Source organism: Clarias gariepinus, chromosome 3 (assembly GCF_024256425.1).
Source record: "Clarias gariepinus isolate MV-2021 ecotype Netherlands chromosome 3, CGAR_prim_01v2, whole genome shotgun sequence".
Classification (NCBI taxonomy): domain Eukaryota; kingdom Metazoa; phylum Chordata; class Actinopteri; order Siluriformes; family Clariidae; genus Clarias; species Clarias gariepinus.
The window spans coordinates 20,015,694-20,041,670 of NC_071102.1; the positions used below are offsets into that span (position 1 = coordinate 20,015,694).

Genomic DNA, 25,977 nt, shown 5'->3' on the forward strand with positions numbered 1-25,977 from the left:
TATTAGCACCAAATTAGCCCAACAGGACGGACTGAAAAACATGACTTTCCTTTGAAGATCCAAAAGATTTCACCACAAAAAAATGACTGCAGTAAAATGTAAATGAGGATGGTTTGCCATAAAGGACATCTGATAACGTTATATCATCTTAAACAACACCTTGTCTTCTTAGTAATTGCTTTTAAGTCGTTCCCAAATTGCCTTTGAATCGTCCGTGCTGTGTTTCGATCTTTCATTACTGCTAGTTAACTTGAGCGCGAGCTTCCTCCAGCGCGCTTTCAGGTTCGTGACGCACCACACCATTATATTCACTGGCTGACATGAGCTACAGTATAAAGAAGTTAACTGGCTTCTAACACAAGGCCGACTCCCGTATTCCTCTTTAACTCCAGAACAAGGGCACTTCTTGGAGTGTGGAACAAGGGAGGGTACTGTACACTGCCTGGCCAAAAACAAGGTTGCCATTGCAGAATGATTATTGGGCTGCATCTTTGGGATGAAGCGATGCTCCCATCATGCATAGTGTCCACTGGAGACAGTGTTATGATCTGGGGTTGATCAGTCACTCAGGTCTAGACTCAGTAACGTTATGGGGCAATAAAATGAAGTCAGCTGACCACCTGAATGTACTGAATCACCAGGTTATCACATCTATGGAGGGTTTTCTTCTTCCCTGATGGCTGGCCATATTCCAGCACTCAGTAATTAAGGCTAAAGGTAAAGGGTGAATGAAGTTCAACTAAGAAGTGTGTAACTTTCTTTTTCAGGCATTGTACACCCTACATAGTGCATCAGCTTTCTAGTTTTTGCTATTTGGCCCAGGAACAGTTAGAAGCTGTTTTAAAGTGGAATAAATTAATGCATGTAGAGAAGCATATGAGATCTACAGGACTCTCCATCTCCACCATCTCCATGTTTTTTTTCTCCTTGCCTTTTGGCTACTAAGTACAAGTACAGATTCTGAACCTACCTTCATCCCCGAGGACGCCAGCATGTCCCTGTGACCGTCAGCCTTTAGCATTATGGATGTAAGACAATTTCACTATATTTGTGTCTGTATCTGCATGTGTCTCTGTTTAGTGCTCCAAATACCCCATCTACATCTAAGTAAGGATTTAAACCCGAAGTGGATAGAGCCTGGAGTAGGAAACGTATGCTGTCAGCATGGTCTGTGACTTCTGATTCTGACAGTTCCCTGATATTCTGTAGGGCTGTTTTATTTTTTCCTTTCTTTTCTTTTTGTTTAGTTTTTTTTCTTTCCAGTCTTGTTCATGAAGTTATTATTTCTGTGTACAAAATAATGCCTGTGACATTTTCAGAATATTTTACTTGGTTCTATTTCCTAAAATATATAAAGCTAATAACCCAGTTTAAATGACTGTGACTCTGACCAGGCCGGTACTCAGGATGCTGTAAGATCGTTCGTGTTTAAGGAACATGGCCTTGGTTTGGCTTCATACTGTACAGTATATGACCAACTCAAAGACTATCATTATTATTATTATTATTATTATTATTATTATTATTGTCTGTATAGAAAAGAGTATCTCATAATTTTTCCAGTAATAATGTGTAGTCACTGAGTTTTCATGTTCCTCCGGTGGTTTTAGGTTTCCTCCCAGTTCTCCAGTTTCCTTCCACCATGCAGTGTATGCAGATTGGCATTTTCATTGCCCTGAGTTTCCTGGGATAAGCTCCAGACCTCATTTAATCCAACACAAGATAAATAGTATCGACAATGGACGAATAGATGTAAATTACAAAAGAGGCCTTGTTAATCCATTTAATCACATTTAGCTCTTTTACTCATTTAAGGAAATGTCTTTATACAGTATAGTGCAGTGTGTTTTGAGTATAAGGGTCAGTTATTATTTACTGCAGTTGATTAGTACATACATACAGTACAGTACCATGATGATCACAGGTGCTTTTCTGCCCAAACACCTCTGTGACCTACAAATCAGTGGTTACATGGCTGAGTGACGGCCATCCAAGTGATAACACCAAGGCTCTCTCTGTAATGCCTCAGTGTCTCACTTGGATGGCCGTTGCATATAAACAGCCTGCGAGATGTTTTCTTGGATCAGTGAACCCACCTGGATCTCATTTATAAGACATTGTAAACACAGTAGCTCGCTTTTGTTTACGCTATTGCGAACGTCTCCTTTGTAGTTCACTTTTGGGCCGCCCATTCTCCCGCGCTAATGTGTTTACACAGCTGTGGCACACACTCTGTATTAATAGACTAATAGGGATGAATCTAAATCACTACCTCGCACTGCAGGGAGGTAGATGTTTCCGTCTCGCATTTGGCTCGATCTCGCGCCGAGCTTCATCTAATTACGGATCCAAAGTATGGATTAGCCAGGGGTGAGCCTAGCCTCCGTACATGTGTGCACTGTAGCTGTCTGAGCCTCAACGAATTGCTTTCTGGTATTCCAGTGCCAGTCCAGGAAGGCACAATATCATATTTATACACTCGACGAACTACATCACTGTCGAACGAGGTTTATGCCTGGGCATCCTTTTTCCGTTCTTTATTCTTTAATGCTCTCTGCTTTTCTCGCCTCCCTCGCCTGCTACTATTACTACGCCCAAGTCACAGTTTTCACTGACAGTAATTCTGAATTCTTTTTCCCCTCTAGTGATGGATGGAAACTCTTCCTGCTTCTCTGTGCCATGTGCCAGCTCTGACTGCAGCTTAGTGGGATATAGTAATCTAATGCGTAAAACTTCTTCCCTAAAATTTACCTCCGCAGTCTATTGTCTGAAAAGATGGCTTTACCCAGGGCAGTTTCAGACACCGTTCATTACCCATTTAGTCGGCTAGATATTTGCTGAAGGCAGTCGGCATAAATCCACGTCGCCGAGGTGCATCCGTCACGGCTTATTGATTTACGTCTGGACACCAGTTCGATACATAAACGCTCAAGCTTTGTTTGAATGACTTTCGAGTCTCTTAGATGCCAGGAAGTCATATTGTAGTCATTGTATTCGTGTGACGAGAGCCTCAGACAGCATTGGTGCGAGTGGTACTTCTTGCAGTGAACAAAGCAGGAGGTTCATGAACATTTTGAAACTCTAAATCGTATGTTATATATACAGCATAATCCCACGTTGGAACAGAAACAAGAGAATCACTTGTCAGATGAGAGGTTTTAGAGGATTTCAAATAGACACGGTTCTTCTGCACCTTCACATTGCTGCCTATATTCAGTAAGTTCCCTGCATTGCGTCCTCATAATAAGTGATTGATGGGAGCTTAATTCCATTTTACTGGCCACTAATGATTCTTGTATGAAGGATGAAATGGGCTAAGACAACCCTGAAAAGTGAAAAGTAATGAAACCCATTTACGCTCCATTGTAGAACCAATAATCACGTAGTGTTCAAAATCGTCCATGAAGTATAAAACACTGAACATGACACATTTCTGTAAGCTTTGGTAGTTTTGGTTCTGGGGTCCGTGCCAGTCACTTTTAATTATAAATTACTACTGGCTTTGTTTGGCTGCCCACTGTTTCTCTCAAATGAGCTTGTTTTTTCCCCTTGAAAACAGCCAGCACAAACCATTATCAGTTTATCTTCTCCTGTATTTTGTCACTCTTTACCAAGAACACATTTTGTTTTGCACCAGTAAGTCTGTAATGTTCATAGCTATTTTTAATAAGAAGTTGTTTTGGTTCCAAGAAACCAACACTTCCAGGAACGGTGGGCATTATTTATCAAGTCACACCGAACGAGTGCAGTTTTATTATAGCGATATCTGCTCCTGATTTATGAAACAGTTGTAAGACTTCAAACAAGCAGTGATTTCAGTATAAATGAAGTGTCTTGGCGACTCTCAGCCAGATTGCACCGCCCATGAGATGTTGGAAAGCCGCGGCTGGAACAACACGTCGACATAATCCATTATGAAAATCCACTGATTTGCCTGGAAAAAACTTCAAAGCGTCACTGCGTGTGGCGGCTCGCGGTGAAAAATCAAACTTTATCCCAAAAAACCCAAACCTGATCATACAAAGTGTGGGAATCTTTTAAACAGAGAACTAATAAATGGGTGCTCCGGGTGATTTGTAAAACTGACTCAGCACAACCACTTTGCTAACGGCTAGTCTGGCAACGCTCCTTTCCAGCACATTTGCAAGTTCTGAATGCTTTGTTTATGCGCATATGGACGTAGATTTGCGTTAATGTGCATGTTAAGTTGCCGTACGCAGCCTTTTACAGATAAAATTAAAAAAAGATAACTTTTATATCGAATAGCATGGATTAGCACATTATGATTTTCTAAACAGGTACTTAATTAAGGTTTCTTAATTTAAAGATTTTTTTTGTTAAAATATGTATAATAATAATGCCTTTCCGAGAATAATACAGTCAATATTATAATTTTTTTATTTTTTTTTTGGATTTCATGGTAAATGTATGTCACTGATTTTTCTTTTGTGTGTCTCAGGAGGAGGCAAAGCTCTTTGCAGGAATAAAAGTTCTTATTAGAACTTTTTATGTTGGGAAATTTTAATTAGTTAAAAAAAAGTTTGTTGGGTTGGAGGGTTGAAAGATTATTTAATAGCAAGTGAACCAGTTTAACTGACTAATAAGAAAAAAATTGATAGAATTCTCATTAAAAAGAATTGTTAGATTAATACAGTGGCTTGCAAAAGTATTCGGCCCCCTTGAACTTTTCCACATTTTGTCACATTACAGCCACAAACATGAATCAATATTATTGGAATTCCACGTGAAAGACCAATACAAAGTGGTGTACACGTGAGAAGTGGAACGAAAATCATACATGATTCCAAACATTTTTTACAAATAAACAACTGAAAAGTGGATTGTGCGTAATTATTCAGCCCCCTGAGTCAATACTTTGTAGAACCACCTTTTGCTGCAATTACAGCTGCCAGTCTTTTAGGGTATGTCTCTACCAGCTTTGCACATCTAGAGACTGAAATCCTTGCCCATTCTTCTTTGCAAAACAGCTCCAGCTCAGTCAGATTAGATGGACAGCGTTTCTGAACTGCAGTTTTCAGATCTTGCCACAGATTCTCGATTGGATTTAGATCTGGACTTTGACTGGGCCATTCTAACACATGGATATGTTTTGTTTTAAAACATTCCATTGTTGCCCTGGCTTATGTTTAGGGTCGTTGTCCTGCTGGAAGGTGAACCTCCGCCCTAGTCTCAAGTCTTTTGTAGACTCCAAGAGGTTTTCTTCCAAGATTGCCCTGTATTTGGCTCCATTCATCTTCCCATCAACTCTGACCAGCTTCCCTGTCCCTGCTGAAGAGAAGCACCCCCAGAGCATGATGCTGCCACCACCACTTTTGACAGTGGGGATGGTGTGTTTAGAGTGATGTGCAGTGTTAGTTTTCCACCACACATAGCGTTTTGCATTTTGGCCAAAAAGTTCCATTTTGGTCTCAATTGACCAGAGCACCTTCTTCCACATGTTTGCTGTGTCCCCCACATGGCTTGTGGCAAACTGCAAACTGGACTTCTTATGGTTTTCTGTTAACAATAGCTTTCTTCTTGCCACTCTTCCATAAAGGCCAACTTTGTGCAGTGCACGACTAATAGTTGTCTTATGGACAGATTCCCCCACCTGAGCTGTAGATCTCTGCAGCTCGTCCAGAGTCACCATGGGCCTCTTGGCTGCATTTCTGATCACCGCTCTCTTGTTCGGCCTGTGAGTTTAGGTGGACGGCCTTGTCTAGGTAGGTTTACAGTTGTGCCATACTCCTTCCATTTCTGAATAATCGCTTGAACAGTGCTCTGTGGGATGTTCAAGGCTTTGGAAATCTTTAAATTTCTCAATAACTTTGCAGTTATTTATTTGTAAAAAAAATTTGGAATCATGTATGAATTTCGTTCCACTTCTCAAGTGTACACCACTTTGTATTGGTCTTTCATGTGGAATTCCAATGAAATTGATTCATGTTTGTGTCTGTAATGTGACAAAATGTGGAAAAATTCAAGGGGGCCCAATACTTTTGCAAGCCACTGTATATACAAAACAAAACAACCAAACAAACAGGTTTATTTATAAAAAAAAACTTTAGTTGCTGCCTTATTGGACATGCACAATGCGATGCACTTAGTGCTGGTGTTGCACATCAAGAGAGGATGTCCGGGGAAAATACAGCTGGCAAAATCGGTTTTCCGATGTGGAGTTTGGATAAGAGTTTATCCACGTCAGATTCAATGCTAGACAAGTATTTTTTGGTTCTTTGTGAAGTAAATGATATATATTAAAAAGTTTATAATACTGCAAAGTTTTAAAATCCCACTTTCTGTGTAATGATTGGCTACAAAGAACTCTGTCCTGTCTGTGAGTGGATAGAAGATTCAAGATTCAAAGAAATGTATTAATCCCAAGGGAAATTGTTTATTCTTGGTTACAGTTGCTCACAGTTGTTATCGAGTAGAAAGGAAAAGTAATAAAAAGTAATAAATAACTACCAAATGTCCTAAAATAGTAAGTACCATAAATATGACCCAAGAGCATTTGTAAATATTGCACAGTTATCCAATATACAGTATGTAATATTATATTATTATATGTAATATTGTATAAAAATGTTTTTTGAGAAGTAATACTGCAATTATCATGTAATTAATACAGGTAAGTATTAATGTCCTATTGTGTTACACAGAAGAGTTGTATAATTTTATGGCCGTTGGGAGAAAAGATCTCCTGATGTCCTGTGGTGCTCTGTGGAACACGTGATGGGAATCAGTCTCGGTCTCTCTACACGGTGTAGCATAAAGCCATACCTTAAGCATAAAGGCGGGACACAAAACATTGTGCTTTTAGCCCAGTTTGATGCCATATTTAATTTAATTAATTATTTAATCTTAGTCTAAACCACATTTTTGTATAATTAAATGATTTGTAATTTACCAATGAATAACAAAGCTGTGAGCCAGGTTCTGTTAGCAAGCTTGTGTGATTAATAAATCCCGCCTTCTGCATTATGATTGGTTACAAGATTTCAGTCTTGCCTGTTATTGGGTAAAATCCTAGAGCATGAAGGCGGGACTTAAATCCTTGCATTTTTTTCAGGCCAGTTTAAAACACCCTGAAGTGCGCGAGTATAAGAGTCACTCTTCTGCAAGATCTCGCAATAAAATGACTTTTTCTTTTTATTTCTACATTATATTATATTCTACATATACATATCAAACTTTTTTTAGTCCCATTTGGGGTTCTCTATTATCCTAGCCTTCACAAAAGTGTGTGTGTGTGTTTAAACTGTGGACTTGTGTCTCCAGGGTCGAGGGTTTGATTCATGCCTGTGAGTCTGTGTGTTTGTGTGTGTGTGTGTGTGTGTGTGTGCGAGTGTATGTTCTCCCTGTGCTTGGTCCTTGATTTCCTCTGGGTTCTCCAAAATTATGCTGATTAGGCTAACTGGCATTTTTAAACAGCCAATAGTGTGTGTGTGTGTGTGTGTGTGTGTCCTATAATGAATTGGCACCTCATTCAGGATGTACCCCACCTCGTGCCCCAAGTCCCCTGGTTTAGTCTCCAGGCCTCCCGCAACCCTGAGTGTTATAGAGGATGAGTGAATGAGTGTGTGTGTGTGTGTGTGTGTGATTGAAATACACAAGCCTATTTAAACTGAACAGCCTTATCTACTATTTGTAGCCAATCAGTCAAGGTTTATATCAGTACTTTTTTATACTGATTAGTCTTTTAATACATTAAAGTGCAGATGCTCTGGGACGTGAGTAGGACACCTTATTTCCCCCAAATTGTGATTTTCTTTTGAACACCAAATTTCTTGCTCCTACAAACACTTTACCAATAAATATGTTCCTACCCGGCGCAATAGATGAAGCCCGAGGTGGGCACTTAATGGATTATTTAAGCATTTTGTAGTAGCATGCTTTATATACAGCAACTCCTCCACACACAATAGGTCTGCACTCTCTGGGAGAGGAGCGGGCTGAAGAGCGGCACTTCCACGCCCGTGAGTCGGCTCCAGATAATAAGTGATGAGAGGTTATGTTTTTTTTGGCACCTGCATTATTAACGGCAGGACTGAAAACGGTTGAGCGATGCTGATTGTTGAAGTTGCGTGTTTTCACAAAGACCCTGGGCGAGAAAAGGCCTGTTCTGATTAAGGCTGCAGCTCGCGTGCTGTAATGACGCCATTGGAGAACGCTGCTCCTCAACCGGAGCCTCTCCCAAATGACTCGAGCAGGTTACAGAGTGATTGTGTTGATTTCTTGAGCACGAGTGATTGTAGGTGAAGGGTGATTCAAAATCCTCTATGGTGAATAACAGTTCTAGCAGTTCTAACACACCTTTTATACACTCAGCTCCAGAATTATTGGCACCCTTGGAATTAGAAAATGAAATCTAACAGTTAATGGCGGTAAATTCCACATGGAATTTATTAAGAGGATCTGACTGTCATTTTTTTAGGCTAAAAATTATGATGTTTTTTTCCCTTCTCCTATTTCTTATTTTTATTTTTTTCCCCTATATTTCATAATTTGAATTTATTTACAGTTCCTTGTCAAAATCCATCCTTATTAGACTTTAATGAATTTTAAAAAATCAGAGGGAAAAAAAGACTAGGATCGATGCAGAGTTGGTTTAATTAGGTGATGCTCGTTTCCACGTTTGATATTTTGTCTAATGCGAGACATATGTATTCACCAAATGAGAAAAAGAGAGAGAGAATATTCTGTCACTTGGATTTCATTTTTTTCTCATCCAATTAGCTTGAGATATAAACATCCAAATATCTAAACTTTATTTTAGCAGTGACATCTCTTGCCTAGTCAGAGCCTATTTTAAGATCTTATGGGTAGGGGAGTGTTAGGGGAGTGTTGTTCAGTGGTTTATGTATGGCACGCTTCTTGAGATTTTCCTCAGCAAGTCTGAGCAGCCGAACTATTCTTTCCTTCCTCACTAATGCACAGCTTTTAAAAACCCTGGGTGCCCTTTAGCAAGGGAACGCTCGCTCACAATGCGCACCTCGGGCTCTCCGTATGTTCGCCTGCACTGGGATTTTTTTTAAGTGGTCTCGGTGGTTGTGAACGTGCAGACAGGCCTGATTGCCCCCTGTCTCACATGTCAGGGGTGCGCTGGGGGGGTGAGTGATCCCTGTCCACCTAACGCCAGCTCCACATGCACTTCACGCCATTCTTCACATTAAACAGACCCAAAGTTTTTTTTGTTTTTTTTTTCCTTTCAGGCAAGAGATCTAATTGGTATGCTTAATGAACGGGACACTTTTACTTGTTGAGTGAATCACAAGTAGTCATTGATCTAAATTGAAGCAGACTTTTTAGAGCATTCTTGAGATTGAATTTTAACGCCTGTCACAAAGTAGAAGAATTGTTTCAGACACTTGCCTGTGGTTATTTAGGCATTCTATCACACGTAAGGCTGGAAATATCTTATATTTTGTGATATATTTATTTTGCCCCCTCCTCTGTAACATTAGCATTCATGATTCTGCGTTGCTAAATTAAACATTCGTTCCTGCGAGTATACTCGTCCAACATAAGGATCCTGACATGTTTTGCCGGAATTTTTGCCTGCCGTAAATATATTCTCTTCATGTGCTGATGAGGTATCACAGCTTATCAAGTGCCATGCACTCAGGTTCAAAGTGCCGACTGCCTTTTTGATTTACAGTCAGCTTCTCAACCAGATGGTAACGCACTAGTTTTGCCCATTATAACTGTCAAATGTGTGGGCTCTATTCCACCACAACTACTGACAGATGAAAAGCAGATTAGTTCTCCCAGGAGCCCCGTTTAAAGGTAATGGAGTTAAAAAAAATTCTAAAGCAGAGTCGTATTTGGACTCCGATCAGTATCAAGAACTTCATCCGCAGCTGTGATGGATAGCGGTTCGGACAGGGTTCAGGGTTTGGCTCATGGAGACGGGTTTATGTAGGGCTTCCAGATAAATGTGACTCGTGATAAATACTGGACTGCGGCTGACAGTTTTGGCAGTGTCCATTAGGCAATATTTACAACGCTAAATTGGTCGGGGTTTAAACAGTCTGTCTTGAGTTTCCATTCTAGAGTCTTACCACGGTGTCTTGTTTAATGGAAAACAAAGCAGAGCGATAGAAATAAGGAGCTAATAAAAAGGATGGGGAAAGGGGAGGGGTTAATACGTCACCGCAGCCTGGTAGGCCAGGAACGGTCTCCGCTTCACATCCACCCGGTCTGGCTCATGTCGGAACATTTCATCTCCCATAATAATCCTGACAAATTGAATCTCGTTGCCGAGCTCTGCTTATGCATTCCTGCGGTGGGTTTGCAGCGGGATGGCCCATCAGAGAAACAGCACGCAGATGAGAGCGGCGCTGCAGTGCACAAACAAATGGAAAGTGCAGGCTCCATTGAGCACACCTGGCATAGAGAGAGAGAGAGAGAGAAAGAGAGAGAGAGAGAGAGACACAGAGGGTGGCGAGGACAGACGCCGTCTGCATGCTACCTGCATATCAACCGCGCAGAGATCAGAGGCAGGTAGGAGGCGGCTCTCTCCAGACTCTCTCAGCCAACCGCACAGCCGAGGGGCCCGGAAAGTCGGAACAATATTGCTCATACTGAGTAATGCGCCTATGATTATCTTTACTATTCAGTTCTGAATATTAAAGAAGGCTCCGGAGGACGCTTTCTTGGTGCGCTGCTCAATATTTCATTTCCTCAAAGGATGATGCAGCAGCTTTTCTGCCTTTCTCTCTGTTCTGCTTCACCACCACCACCACCGCCACCACCCTTATCCCCCCCTCCTCACCCCCCCCCCCCCAACTCCCCTTCATATTTGTGTGCTTGATTTAATCAAATCTGAATGAGAATTTTCCGAGCGGTTGTTTGGCATTCTCAGCAGCACCCGTACCCACGGCATATCGAAGGCAAAGCGTCTCAAGAGCAGCATCTTGAATTCCTGCCTCTCCGTTTCACTCGGTGTAGCAGAGGCACTTATTGGGGAACAATATGAGGCTCTTCCTCGACAGGCCTGATGGAATTGTGTTCATATGGAGTATTTATCAGGATTAATATATGCTTATATATTTATTTCCCTGCAAGAAAGCATGTGCAGCGACAACAATAATACACTTGGGCTTCACTGAGAAATGCACTTAGTGCTTTATATAGAATTTGCTTTAGGGTGCACTTTAACATGCTCTGTTGAGACAGAGAATAAGAGTTGTTAGATAAAATCAGATAAAAACTGATGCACAAGATGAATATACTGTAATTTTTTTTTCCTAATGAGGGAGTGTATAGCATTGGCGCAGCACAGCTCCAGGGTCCGAGGTTCGAACCTGAGCTTTTTGTGTTTGTGTAGGCATCCATTGTGTTTTAAGCGTTTCCCGTATGTAAGTGTGTGTGTGTGAGGCACATTTTTCAATCTTGTGCCGGAATAGACTCTGTATCCACCACAACCTTACCAGAATAAAGCACATAAAGTACATAAAGCCAGTCCATCTCAGGGCAAATAGAGGAATAAACTCAGGGTTAATGAAATTAAGAGTGCTGTTCATTAATACAGTGTGCTTCTGAGCTCCTTTCCATGCTGACGTTATTTGGAGGACCTGCTTGCTCTGTTTCCACCCCAAGCTACTGTATCACAAAGCCTTCATCGTTTCGCATTGTGCTGCTGAGGAAGCGAAATACAGAGTAGCTTTATATTGCAATAAGCATTCGAGCACATCTTCAGACTTTGAACTACTGACTCCTGAGTTTGGATGCACATATAAGTCATTAAATAGCAGAGAGCTGTTGGTTGAATCAGCATGAGAAACAACGAGCGGTAGCGTCCGAGAAAGAAACGAGTTACGAGCCACAGGCGCATACACACACACACACACACACACACACACACACGCGTGCACTGTGACTGCTTTTTACATTCAGGAGCTTTCAGTGCCAGAAGGGGGAGCCTAATGTCTTTAGGCCTGACTGCTTTATGATGGAGAGACAGTTAAAGGAGGGGGGAAGAACAGTATGTAGGCGGGGAGGAAGAAGAAGAAGGAAAAAAATCAGGATGACTGATTGACTCGGTGGATGCGCAGCAGGCTGTTAATCTCGCGAAGATTATTTATGATAAACATATTTTCTTTCTGCGTCTTCTGTGGAGTTCAGCATGTCCAACCGCATGTGTCTGTCCTAATTATGGATATTAGAGTTCTCACAACAGCACTTCCTTTACACAGATGTCAAGACAGACATTTTTCACGCTACATTTTCAGGAACAGTTTTAGGACGTGGCCAATTTGTTTTGGATTTGTTGTTTCAAACTGTGCCGAGACTCGAGTATGAGGAATCACGATACCTCGCTTTTTTTATTTATTTTTTTTATTCGATATTTCAAATTCATTATTGTCTGTTTCTCATGTGGCCAATATGATCTCATTTATTGGGGTGCGTTCGTGCGTCAGTTGCATCATGATCTCTTGATTCAGTTGAAATATTGGGTCTAAAGACACTCCTGCGTTCCTGATAATGTAGTCAGTGTTTCAGGTCACAGACTACTGAGATGGATGTTTGAGTCATGAATAAAAACGAGATCCTGAACGAGGCAGGTTTATAAAGCAGGCACATAGACATTCGCTTTCTCGTGGTTCCATTTGAAATTCTTTATTGTTTACATATTCATACTGTATTACAGATGAGGACACTGACGTTACTATGCTAAGCCAGCTGCTGCATAAACACAGCACTAAGGGCCGAGGAAGAGCTCCAGGAAAAAACTCAGTTCTCATTTGAAAAATAAATTATAGTGAAAGAAATCATTTCAAATGATTAAAATGTACATTCAGTTATATGAGCTATACACAGTGACACTGAGAGGAGACCAGCGTTGTAAAGTGTAACCCTGCTGTGTGACACTGTATAGTTGTAATACTTTTAAATAATAAAGTTAGTATGTTTTAAAGAACTGCAGAATGTAGAGATGTATCTACGGTATGTACCTGTTTGTTCTGGATCATCTCACAGTGCCTCAGGGTCCCCAGGTTTGATCCTGAGCTCAGGTGACTGTGTGTATGAAGTTCTCTCAGTGTCCATGCAGAGTTTCTTGGGGTTCCTGTGGTTCCCTCCCACTCCCCCAAAACCAGGCCTGTAGGTGGATAAAGCTCTGGACTGATTACAGAAAAAGGAATAAATCAAATCCCACCAGAGTTCAAGATTTAAGCAGAATAAAACACAATACACCTTTAGATCATGCTGATAATTTATTCCAACTGATGATATGATTCTTGGATCTGATTCCAGAGAAGTCTTCAAAGCGAAAAAAATATTAGTTTCAATTCGGCTTCATGCATTTGATCAGAATTACAGGGTTTTTACATGAGATATTTCCCAGCAGGAACCCTGGCTGACCCAGGAAATGACTTTGAATCAATGTTGAATTAATGACCCAAACACCACATAACAAACATAACCTAAGGACAACAAATGTTACGCTTTATTTGGAGCGTTTATGCCGATTAACATCCATTTGCACATCACATCTTTTAGATCAAATTACTCTACTATAATGCTGTATGGTGATTTCACAGCGTCCAAACTGTACCACTTCTGGTTTCACAGGAAAGATCTCAGACAAAAGTTTTTTGTTCTTTTTAACCCTTCCGTCTGCTTTCCAATGTAAAATTCCAGTAAATTACATTTAGGCATTTGACAGACACTCTTATCCAGAGCAACGTACAAGAAATGCATTGAAGTTTTCGTCATTAGATAGATACTTACACTGGATTACTACATTACCAACTAAGTGCCATCAGACAAACACAGTTGATCCTGTGCGTACAGAATATTTTTTGGCATTATGTACACTATAATCAGCAGCAGGTTCCCTTGTGGTCCAGCAGTACTTGGGCAGTGAGCTCACCTCAGTGTCCGGGGTTCGAGTCCCACTCAGGCTATCGGTTTGATATTAATATTGTTTTGAAGTGATTTTTATAATATTGTCGTAGAGGCATTCAACTTTATCCCATTGTCATGTTCATGAAGTTGTTCTGACATCATTTCATCAAAGCCCCAACATTGTCTGGATTTTATACACCACAGATTAATGTAGGAAGAAATCAGCCTTTGCATAATATTGGAAACGCATATTTAAGTGAAGTAGGCCTGAAGCTCTGGACCAGGGTTTAGAGGATGACTAGTTTACCTGTTAAAGGGCTTTTCTTTCTTTTGGCTATTTTCTACATTCTAGATCAATACTGAAGACATCGAAATTATTAAAAAGAAACAAAAACCAAAAGAAAAAAAAAATACTTGTATCAAAGTGTTTAGAAATGCTAAATATTTTAGACATGTTCAAACCTTTTTAAACTAGCCAGTGTTTATTAGCTTCATGACTCTCTCATCAAGATGCTCATGAGAATGCCAAGAAAATACAGAAAATACTGTCACAGAAAATATTAAAATAGCAGACAATAAAAAAAGGAAAGCTGTTGAAGGGTAGGCGTGTCCGCCCTTTAGACCTGTTCTGTACACGGCGTCCTCTGATTCCTTCAGCCACAACAGAAACAAACAAGAGACACAAGGATACAGAATAGTAAATGGCACACGAGGTGTAAAAGCTGCCACGGATGTTTTTCCCTTTTGAAATCCTCTCTGTTGTACAGTACTCTCCTGTTCCACCTCTAAAAAGTCTTCTTTTAAAATCAAAGCTTTCTGCCTTTCTTTTGAGGATAGCAAAGAAAAACCTTGAAAGTCATCTTCTGTGTGCACATGGAGGTGCTAGCATTGCTCTCCTGATTTACCCCTGAATCTGTCTTTATTGACCTTTTTAATAGAAATTAAAATTTAGTCCTTTAGGAATGAAGCGTCTTTGATGCAAATGTTTTATGATTATGTATGGACTGTGCACCGTGGGTTCATTTCCCCCGGTCCCGAAGTTTCAATTGTCCGCCATATTACACCCGTTTGATCTTTTTCCTACAATAACTCACCCACTTCTGAAAGCAAGGGCACTCAATTAGCCAATTAGTTAAATCAGGTGAAAAGTGCTCTAGGATCGGGGCTGGGGATCCCTGGACTCTTTCTTTTCACTGTGCTTCGCTCAGAGCACTGAACATTAAAATGACGAATTGGAAAGACTAATCACACACACACCTCTCTTTTATCTCTCCTTAGGTGACGTGGCGCCGTACTTCAAAACTGAACCAGGGCCTCCGGAAATTCATCTAGAAGGGAACCGGTTGGTCATGACCTGTCTGGCAGAAGGCAGCTGGCCTTTGGAGTTCAAATGGATCCTTAACAACACAGATATCACTGCGTTCTCCCCAGAGTACAAGTGAGACTAAATTTATTTCATAGTCTTTAGTGAATAAAAGGTCACGGAGGTGCATTAGCCTTTAGACAGTGGTGTGTGCTTGGCTTGATCAGCACCTACTGTACACTACGGTGATTGATTGGTTTCTTATAAACCTAATGACCAAAAGTTTGTGACCATCACAATCATCTACGATTATTACAAACATTCTATACCAAATGTACAGTATTCCCTGTTATAATAACGTCCACTCTTCAGAGAGGGGTTTCCACTGGATTTTGGCCTATGCCTTTGGGGATTTGTTGTTAATTTGGCCACAAGAGCATAAGTGAAATTGATGTGGGATCGAGGTTACGGCTCTTCTCTGTGCTAGAGCATACAGACGTCCTACGAAACATCCTGTGGAAGACGGACATACTGCATGGGTGTCCACATACTTCTTTTTTCATCACTCATTTCATGAATTTCTTTTGCAATTTAACAACTATCTGATTTTATGTAAAAGATTTCTAATCTTAGTCATGTCTGTTTATCTGAAGCCATGCTCTGTGGCCTACGTCAGAATACATCATGTTTCAGTCAGCTATTTAACTTTTGCTGATTTGGGGAAAAAGAATGTAGATGAAATTTAAATGAAAATTTAATTAGCTTTTTTTTTTTTATAAGGCTGATTACTTGAGCTTATACAATTGTATGTTTAATCATTCACACTTTTAAACTTTTAGCTCCAATACTTTTTCTCAATTAGAGTTTCATCTCTCTAGAATAATGTCATCTCTGTCTTGTCTATAGCCCAGTCTGAGCATGAACCGCAGTAGCACTTAGCACTTTCTTAACCATGAAATGAAAGATGAACTACTTTATTCTTTATAAAAAAAAAAAAAAAAGCACTGCTGCTGCAGATGACTGGCTCCTTACAGCTGAATGATGGCATTCAAATGCTTTACCTGGGAGTGCCATGTGGCCTCTCGATTTGTTTTTAAGCCAGCGCCAAACATTCATATGGAAAAAAGGTAATTTGGCTGTCTATAGATTTCATTCGGACTAATCAGCATTGCTTTTCCAATTATCTTCCTTAAACAACACTGAAATGGCACTTTTCTAAGCAGCGCTAGGGTTTGTGTTGGCTCTCCCGAGAGGACTAGACTCCCCCCGAGGAGAACAAATGCACAGAGGTATTTTGGAAGGCTTGAAGGAATCTGGGAAAGAAGTGACATGCATTTGGAAAATATGCACACGCTTCTATTCATTGTTTCCACTTGCACTGGTATCAGGGGAAGTGGCCATTTGGCAGAAGCTGATATTCGTCATCACAGCCTGAGAGCCAGGTGGAATTTCGTCGAGAGTCTAATGGCATTTTAATGATTTGCTCACTCTAATGCGGAGGCTGGCGAAAAGGCCTGGCCCCAGCCCCAAAAGTAAACCTTTTAACCTTGGTCTCTCTTTGTGAGAATGCTTTCAAAGTCGAAATCTCATTTAAGCGTGTTAACATGATGACAAATAGCAAATTGGCATAGTCGTAGGGAAGAAAAGGCATGATGTGATGGATATACAATACCCGCTGAGTGTTTTATTGTACAAGAACCTTTTTTAAAACAGCACCATTTTGTAAACTATTGGATGCAATAATGTACAGGTTTTCTAAGTGTTTAAAAACTTAATTTATATTAGATTATATGACCACTTGACAGCAAAATGAGATATCTCCATTTTTTCAAGGTTTAAGAAAATTTCACAAGGGTGTAACAAAGGTGTTTTAAAGCACAAAAGCTAACTTTTTACAGCAAAACTGTATGTCAGTGTATCAGTGTGAATATTGGTTGTTTTTGCAAAACGCTATAATTCTGTCTCGCTCAGGTCCCAATGGCTAAATAAGCCAATATACAGTATACCAACTTAGCCATAACATTAATGCCACATGAACACATTAAAACTGTTCACCAATTACATTGTAATTAAATAATTTAAACTGTAGCACCAAAGGCTCACCCATCTGTCTATCTGGTCCAATCCCACAGAAAAGCCAGCACAGCACTAGCTGGCAAAAAAGGCCCCTAAAACACTATGGCAATTACAATATTAGGTTATCAAGGGCCCCAGAATGTCTAGCAGCGTCCCTGATGACAGCGTTTTATCGTAGTACAGGGATGCGCTCCGTAAGGTCAGTATAACAGCATCAACCAACTGCATATACATATTTATAAATCCTGACTGGAGAACAGGATGCAGCAGATAGAACCAGGTGCAGCGTGTACCAAACTCAATATCTTCCCACACGTGACACATGTATCTCATGTCTCTTAGATACACACACGCGCGATTGTGTGTCTCCTGAGTGTTGTATTATTATCTCTCGGCTCGGTTTTTGTATTACTTCTATAAATACTGAAGCCCATCATGGCTCCCAAACGCAGCAAAACCAGCACTAGTGATGTTGTGGTCGAAGCTCCTAAAGTAGGAAAACATAGCAGTTTTAAATAGAATCATAGACATCCGTGTGTACCTGTGGACAATAAAAAACTTGCCCAGAGGAATAAAAGTCTGAAAATTGTGTCTTTCTATTTGCTGTCAGTTTGTTCACGTTAACATTTTCACTGACCGTACTGTAGTTCACAAGAATATCATCTGCTTTAGTAAGGCTTGTGTTAAGACTGTAGGCAGGGCTTGAGTTAATTGAAACACACAGAAAATGACATTAAAGCAAGTGAATATTAGATTAGATATAGTTAGATATAGTCTTAATATAATATAATAAAAATGATGTCTCATGATTCCTGAACCACTTCACGTTTTGAGCCCGATGAATCCTGGCATCGTCTTCTTGGTTCCATCAGGGGGAAAAAATCACTGGATGGAAAATCCTGGTGATTCAGTGTGTTCAGGTCATCAGCTGATCTCTTTTTTTAACACATACCTTTCCTGAGTTCCTGAGACCTGACCAACAGAAGCAACCTCAGATCAGAACAGCGCCCCCCACAGGCTTGTACAGTGGATACTACGCATGATGGGGAACCATCACACTGGAACAGAGTAAATCTGGACTCATCAGGTTCAATTCTCCACAGTTCATTCTCTATCCTCCCTACAGCAACTGGAGCCTTATTTTCTATTAGTCTCACTGATGCCTAGTTTCCTTAAGGCTACACACAGCTGTTTATCCCCAGTCCCTTGAGTTCTCTCCATGTGGAAATGCTCTTACTTTCACTATTAAACAGTCTTGACATTTTTTAGTCTTTTTTTTTTTTTTTTTTACTATTTCCTTACATGAATCTTTTATGTGATCTCCCTTCACACTCATGCAGGATGTTTTCCTGACCACATTTTTTCCCCAAAGATGATGGTTCACCACTGTCCTCCCTGGCTTTAATAATGCGTTTTACAGTCCTTAACCCAATTTTAGTAGTTTTCTTAGCTTGATGCCAATAATTTGGTTCTCCTGAAACAGAGTAATCACGACCACAGAATGTTTTCTCTGTGTGTGTGTAAGAGATGAGAAGCTCCTCACTGTGTCAGTTAGTGTTAAATAACTAGTTTAATCTGAACCGTATTAATCACTGCAGTAGTTATCCAGTGGGAGACTCTTAACTATCTGCTTAGTTAAATACAGGTGGGGAGGTTTTTTTTGGCAGGTATAATACAATTACATTTGTATAATACAATAATATCATTTATCTACTATTTCCTATTCTATGAATGCCATCAATCAAACATGAGATTAGTGAACCTATTTCTAGTTTTCTGTTGTTTTACTAATTACACATTCAGCGTTTTTATTCTTTTCTTTTGCTTCTTCTAGAAATAAATGCTTTAACAGGAATATTCTGAGCTTAAAACAAGTAAAATTAGGTTTTTAGTTATCTTATATTTATTTGATTGTACACTATAATGGGAAATGCAGGATACATACTGTATTCAGGATATTTCATTTTAATAAAGTGTTGTTTCCTGCAGTGCAGAAGACATGAGAAATCAAATGAATCAGGAATGAGACACAGATGAGATCAGGTGAAGTCAGTCCGCACCAGGCGATTTCCCAGGATAGGGGTTTAGAAATGGAACAAGAAACATATGCGGATGCCGTAGATTCTGGAAACCGTGGCCCGTGTTGATGGGGAAATATGTCACAACATTATTACAGTAAATGTTAATTGTGGAATTATACAGTCTAACGTTCTTAGAGCTTGTGAAATATTGACTGAACATGACATTAACCTGCTCTGCTCACCGGGACGACCTGTCTTCCTGTCTCTTTTCTGCAGGTTCATTATTCCATCCCTTCAGCGGTCAGACATGGGTGTGTACCAGTGTGTGGTGAGAAACCGAATGGGCGCTCTGCTCCAGAAAAGAGCCGAGATACAAGTGGCATGTAAGTCTTACAAACTAATCGGTAGAGTGACTCTTACTCACACTCCACTTTCTGTTGGCTAAACTCACGTACTTGATCCTGCCCTTGAAACACTTCACGATTAACAAAACAAAGGGGTCGGTTTTCATGCCTTCAGGACACCGGTATTAAGAACCAGTGACAGACTTAAAAGAACTCACACCAATCCGGTTACTTCTACCAGTTTCCTGAGAATATCAGAATATAAAAAAAAATATATATATAGTACTGTCTTTTTCTGTGCCATTATCTCAGCACAGCTCAGTCTCTCTCTCTCTCTCTCTCTCTCTCTCTCTCTCTCTCCCCGCTACTTCAAGAATTCACATCTACAGTAGTAAATGAACAATTTTCAAAATGTATTGTCCTTCTATTGAATTTAATTTACAATATTAATTTGTAAATTTAATATTCCTTACACATTCTTTACACTATTCCTAGTAATTTTATTCTGCAGCCTGCCACGAATGTGCTTTTGTTTGATCGAGTTTCTCTGTACTTGGTGCTTAGCAAGAAAAGCCAAGATGATTTAACTGTTTACATCTGACAGAGATAGCTTTTCACACCTGGTCTTATCATGTGCCATTAATCCATTTTCCATTTGAATACATCTTCAATCTTCCACTGACCATCTGTGAGCATATTTCATGACTAGTGGTATGACTGTAGTAGTTAAATCTGCCAAATGCAATATACTTTAAAAAACAGCTCTAACATTCATACCCAAACTCAGAAGAGTACAGTACTGTATGTGCATATATTAGACAATTTTCTTATTGAACTTTCCAGATTACACATCACGTGCATGTCATGTGCTTTATTTATTAATGGCACAATCATCAGGAGCTTTTAACCAAACAGAGGAAACTTACTGTACAATTACTATCCGGACTAACTGCTTAATTAATGTCATCACCTAAAGCACTGATATCCCTGACCGCCGTTTAAACAGCCATCATTTACCTTAATATCATTTAATATGTTAAAGGGGACCAGCTATGCAAAAATCATCTTTAGTCATTCAAAAAATACATTATCTAAGAGTTATTTCAGATACACTTTGGGGGAGCTTTGTGTTCATTTGGTAAAGAAGTCTTATAAATATAGTCAAATGTATGTTCCTATTATAAGAAGAGAAATAGCTTTAAGTAAGATTATTTCTAAAAATGTTTTTATAATTTAAGGTTCTAGGGATAATTTAAATGTAATTTTTACACTGTGGCAGCTGATTTACCTTTTTTTTTAGAAGCTGTGAGGAAATTATAGTAGAACATGACTACTTCATGAATAAAATGTATTTTAATAAATAATAATGAAATAAAAACCTTTTAATAATCAGACATTTTATAATAGGAAGCACCTGCTAAATTGCTGACACCGTTCAAGATACACTGCCTGGCCAACACAATACTAATTTCAGATCTCCTTAGTTGTTTTCTTTGCTCAATGCAGCCCAATTTTGGATTGGCCAGACAGTGTGTATCCTCTTGCTAAAGTATTTTTTTGTTGTGTTTTATTTATCTCGTTAAAATTGTTTTACAGTAGCCAGAGTGCTTTTAACCTTGCCTATACAGTAGTTTTGGGTTTCAATGTTCAACACTTTCAGAATTGGCCAGACACAAAAGTTTGAATATAACTTTTTGCAACAGTGTGACAACTCCCTTCCTATGTAAAAGTCCAACATTAAGAGCATTGCTGCATATGGACTGCAATATTAAAACATAACATACAGTATGTTTTACTGGAGCAGTAGGGAAGATGTGCTGTTCCTGCCAGATGTTTCATGAAGGTGCTAAAATTGCCCTGTTAGCCTTCATCTTATTTTCACTGAGATGTGGCAGTCAGACGTAGCATGTGTATAAGAAGGAGGCCTCGCATGGTTTCAAAAGCTTGCACATACTGTATTTAATTAATATACTGTTTTCCCAACACACACACACACACACACACACACACAATGTCATTCATACCAGACAGAATAACATACTGTAGCTAGGTTATTTAAAAAAAAAAAACACCTCGATTCCTCTTAAAAGCCACAAACTGCTTGTGTCTGAGATGCGACATCAGTTACGTTCCAGATACGTCTGTGAGGATCCTCCACCACCTCCGAAAGTGATTCGAGTGAATGGATTACCGTGCCACTTCAAGGCACTTTTACACTTTGTACTTGACACTAACCACCACTCGAGGCGCAGGTTAATACCAGGTGTACGCAGGGCCTGTGGTAATGGCTGTCTCTTTGCAGACATGGGAGATTTCGTGGAGGATGACCAGCGCAAGACGGTGACCCAGGGCCGCGCAGCCATCTTAAACTCTCCAGATGTCAGCTCCTTCCCCCGGCCGCAGGTCACGTGGTTCAGGGACGGCTACAAGATCATCCCCAGCAGCAGAGTGTAAGTGCAGGTTATTTTGTTGCTTTGTACACGTCTAGACACACATGACCCTTTGGAAAGTAGGGCGATGTGTTATAAAGCCTCGTGCAGTACCTGAGAACTTGCTTTCAGTCGTTCTGGCTGGTCATTTATATCAGTCCACAAACATCTGGCAGAACACAGCAGGGGAAACAAACCTCTGGCTGGAATGGGAGCATGTCAGCCAGTGATAAGGAAGACATAGCCTGTGTGTGTGTGTGTGTGTGTGTGTGTGTGCGTGTGTGTGTGTGTGTGCGTGTGTGTGTGTGTGTGTGTGTGTGTGTGTGTGTGTGTGTGTGTGTGTGTGTGTGAGAGAGTGCACTGCTTGTCAGAGAAGAAGAAGTGCAATTAATGCCTGTTCCCGGCCGTTCTTCAATCTAACTACGGTAGTTCTTCATTGCCTTTTTCTAATTAGCAGCCTGCCCAGACATAGACAGGCGCGCTTGATCCTCTTCCCCATTATCGCTCAAGTGTCTTCCTCATTCTGGCTCGCTGTGGCAGGGCCCCAAATCACAGGCCTGTACACTAGCCAGCCGTACCTAATGACTCACCCTACAAAGATAAAGATGGCCCTGTTTAAAAACACTGTTCTGTTTCATCAGAGGGCGTAACTGAGAAGTAATTAGGGTCGCAGTGGCAGATTTCAAAATAGACTCTCACTGTTAATGATCTCCAGTAGTTTCATCCCTTTTTTTGGATTTCCCACTCTCAGCTAAAAACAAATGTCCGACCCAAAGCGCTGGTTCCACAGTCAGCAGAACCTCCAATGGCACTTTGGGTGATTGCAAGGTTTTATAATATGATGTGAACTTTCCCATGCCGCTGTGTCTATAAAACAGCCTCCTCATTGTGCTTCCTGATTCCTTACGCTACTGTAACACTTCCTATAGCACGTATCCAGACAAATATATATATCAGAGCTGTGTGCAAACAGCGTCTTTTGTTTAACTAAAAAATCATCTGTCTGTCCCTGGGTCTCTCTATGACTGACATGTTAATGAGTCTTAATACTTCTTTTGACGTATGGAACGTACGTGACACACCTGGAGCACCTGGACAAAAGGTCCTCTCTTTGCTGTAATAAACCGAGATCTTTAAAAACATTGTGTGTGTGTGTATGTGTGTGTGTGGGCTTGTCCCAGTCCCCCCTCGATTCAGGGCCTGGACGGTACTAAGCAATAAATAATCTACTTTTTATTTCATCTTAAAACGAAACAACTCGGGCGCTCTTTTTAAACCTAACGGTTATGTAGGAAACCATTACAGGTAAATCATGGAGGTGTTTATGTTTTAAGAGTTAATAGGAAGAGAACCTTGAAGTGAGACAAAAATATACAAGCTTTACTTTAAGTAAGACGGCACATTTTATTTAGCTATAAGAGCCAGAGTGCAACTCCTTACTACTGTAGACTAACTCGTCTTCAATCTCACTAGCCATGCTTTGAAACAATATATATTAAAAAAAAAAGCACCTTTAGCAAATAAAGTTTCCACCTGCGTCTGGAAGAGCAGCCGCACGTATTCAGCTGTGAGTTGGACAGCGCTAACGCTAATGTCCTGGTGTGCCGGGGACTGTTTACTTGTGGGATCTTGGTCAGGCTCCAAGTCAATGATAGCGAGCTGACCCTCTGTTCGAGTGCCCACAGCAAAGGCAGCTGGGTAATATAAGTCATATCTCATATCGCGGGCCAAGCCCATTAGCATGTTCCTCCATGTGATGTCATATTCTTAATTGTTCTGAGGCAGCAGCAGAAACAGCGCAATCAGCTTAGCCTTTTAAACTGGCTCTGCTTGTGGCTGGGCAGAATCCCCAGGAAAGGGCTTTGGAAATAGGGGCGTACTTCATAAGCAATTGAATCACACAGAGATTAAATTAACTGGCCTTGCAGGATCAAACTTTATCTGTGTGGAAGCGCAGAATCAATATTCACGTGAGGCAACGTGCGGCCACGCAAATTCCTTTTACGAGTCTCAAACGATATTTACGGCTCGAAATTGAATGCTGTCTCACCACGAAGGAGACAAAACGCCCTCTTAAGAGGAGGACGGTCGAATGAAAGCACGATTATTTAGAGATGACCTTCTCTATTGGTGTAATTCATCGGTATTGTCCAAACTTTCTTTTCACGGCGCATCCTCGAAACAAGCCGAACGAGATTACATAAAGCGTCTGTATATAAAGTGTCATTCATTTATACTGTATATCTGGTATGTAATTAACATAGACACTGGAGTTATCTAAATTACAGTGGACCTACAGCCTCCAAAGGTGCTGTATTAGAAGTTTAATCTACCACTTCCTTTAGATTTAAGAAGTGGTAGAGTGTGTTTGAATTATTAATGGTTATCCATACAAACCTGGATGAATATGTATTTAAAAAAAATAAGTTGTTCCCTACAATTTTGCACTTATAATAGACTTATAGGTCATGTTTAAATTTTAGAAACTGTACTTGCCTTTTTAAATATTTTCTCCTTCGGAATCCTGACAGATTTTTTAATTTCCTGCTCGTTAACACAAACATCTAATCAGCCAGTCACATGGCAGCAACTCAATGCATTTATGCTTGTAGACAGAAAGGTAAAACACAATCTAACTGAACATCAGAATAGAGAAGAAAGGAGGTTTAAGTGACATGGTCGTTGGTGCCACATGGACTGAGTCTTTCTGAAACTGGTGATCTTCTGGGATTTTCATTCACAATCCTTTCTAGGGTTTATAGAGAATGGTCTGAAAAAGAGAAAATATCCAGTGAGCAGCAGTTATCTGGGCAAAATTGCCTTGTTCAATGTCAGAGGTCAGAGGAGGATGGCCCGACTGGTTGGAGAGGCAACAGAAGAAGAGCTCTGAACGCAGAACAGATGGATTCCTGAAGCAGATGGACTACGACAGCAGAAGACCACACCAGGTGCCACGCCTTTCAGCTAAAAGCAAGAAACTGAGGCTACAATTCTCACTGGCTCACCAAAATTGGCCAGAGGAAAGCAGATTGGGGAAACATTACATCTTTCAGTAAAAATATTGTTTTAAAGTTGTTTTTGCGACATTGTGTTAGGGCTATTCGTACTACGTTGTTCCAAAGTCATTTCAGCAAAGTCATTCTAATTTTAAAAAACATCTGTAACGTTGCCAAATTAATATCAACACAACGTTATGACGGCCAAAAATTCCTGCTGGTGGAACTTTTACAAATGTTTTCGCTAAGTAACGTCGCAGAATAGACTAACAAAAGGCTGAGAAAGTGTGTTTTTTTCCTCTCGTTTGGCCATTAATGGTTCCCTCTCGTGACAATCATTACCGCTGTTCATCTGACTCACAGGACAGGACTTAAAAGAAGAACTGTTTCCCCAGAAGAATGAATGCATTATATTGCTAACACTTTCCCTGCTTTCTATTTAAAAAGAAATTCTTTCTGCTAAAGATACCGAAGCTCATTTAGTTGGGAGATGTGATCAGCAGACACACTGGTAAAATACACTCGAGGCATCGTTACCACCATTAATTCCTCCACGTGTTTTAATTGAAGTGTTTGCTGACTCGGCGATGCGGTTCTTAGTTTTCTGAATGTAGATGTCCTGCTTAAACTCGCTAATTGACCGAATATCCCTCCTAACGTATAAATTCGTTGTGCTTTTCAGACCCAATAAGTAATTGAAGAGCCGCTAATGACATCACACTGTGTGTTTGAATGGCCACCAAAACAATTTGAAGTCGGTAAAGGAAAATGCTTTGTGATGATGGCGTAATTTATTTTTTTTTCTTCTTCTTCTCCTTTTACTTGTCAGTTTTGCCTGGCCGTCAGAAATGAAAGTGGCCCTTTTGGTCTGTTAATGTAGCGTGAAATAAGTGGTGGTGCGGATCGTCAGCAAGGAGCCGTCTGCACAGCGCTGGCTGATTCCTATCAGTCCTC

General features: G+C 40.3%; 1 protein-coding gene across 2 annotated transcripts in view; it reads left to right on the forward strand.

The window, feature by feature from the left end:
• Nucleotides 1-25,977, forward strand: part of sdk1a (sidekick cell adhesion molecule 1a) — a 259,525-nt gene that overhangs the window by 91,335 nt on the left and 142,213 nt on the right. For both annotated transcript variants that reach the window (XM_053492399.1, XM_053492401.1), the window contains exons 2-4: nucleotides 15,133-15,292; nucleotides 19,531-19,637; nucleotides 21,901-22,048. In XM_053492399.1, the coding sequence (XP_053348374.1) occupies nucleotides 15,133-15,292; nucleotides 19,531-19,637; nucleotides 21,901-22,048 (415 nt within the window). The remainder of the gene's footprint in view (nucleotides 1-15,132; nucleotides 15,293-19,530; nucleotides 19,638-21,900; nucleotides 22,049-25,977) is intronic.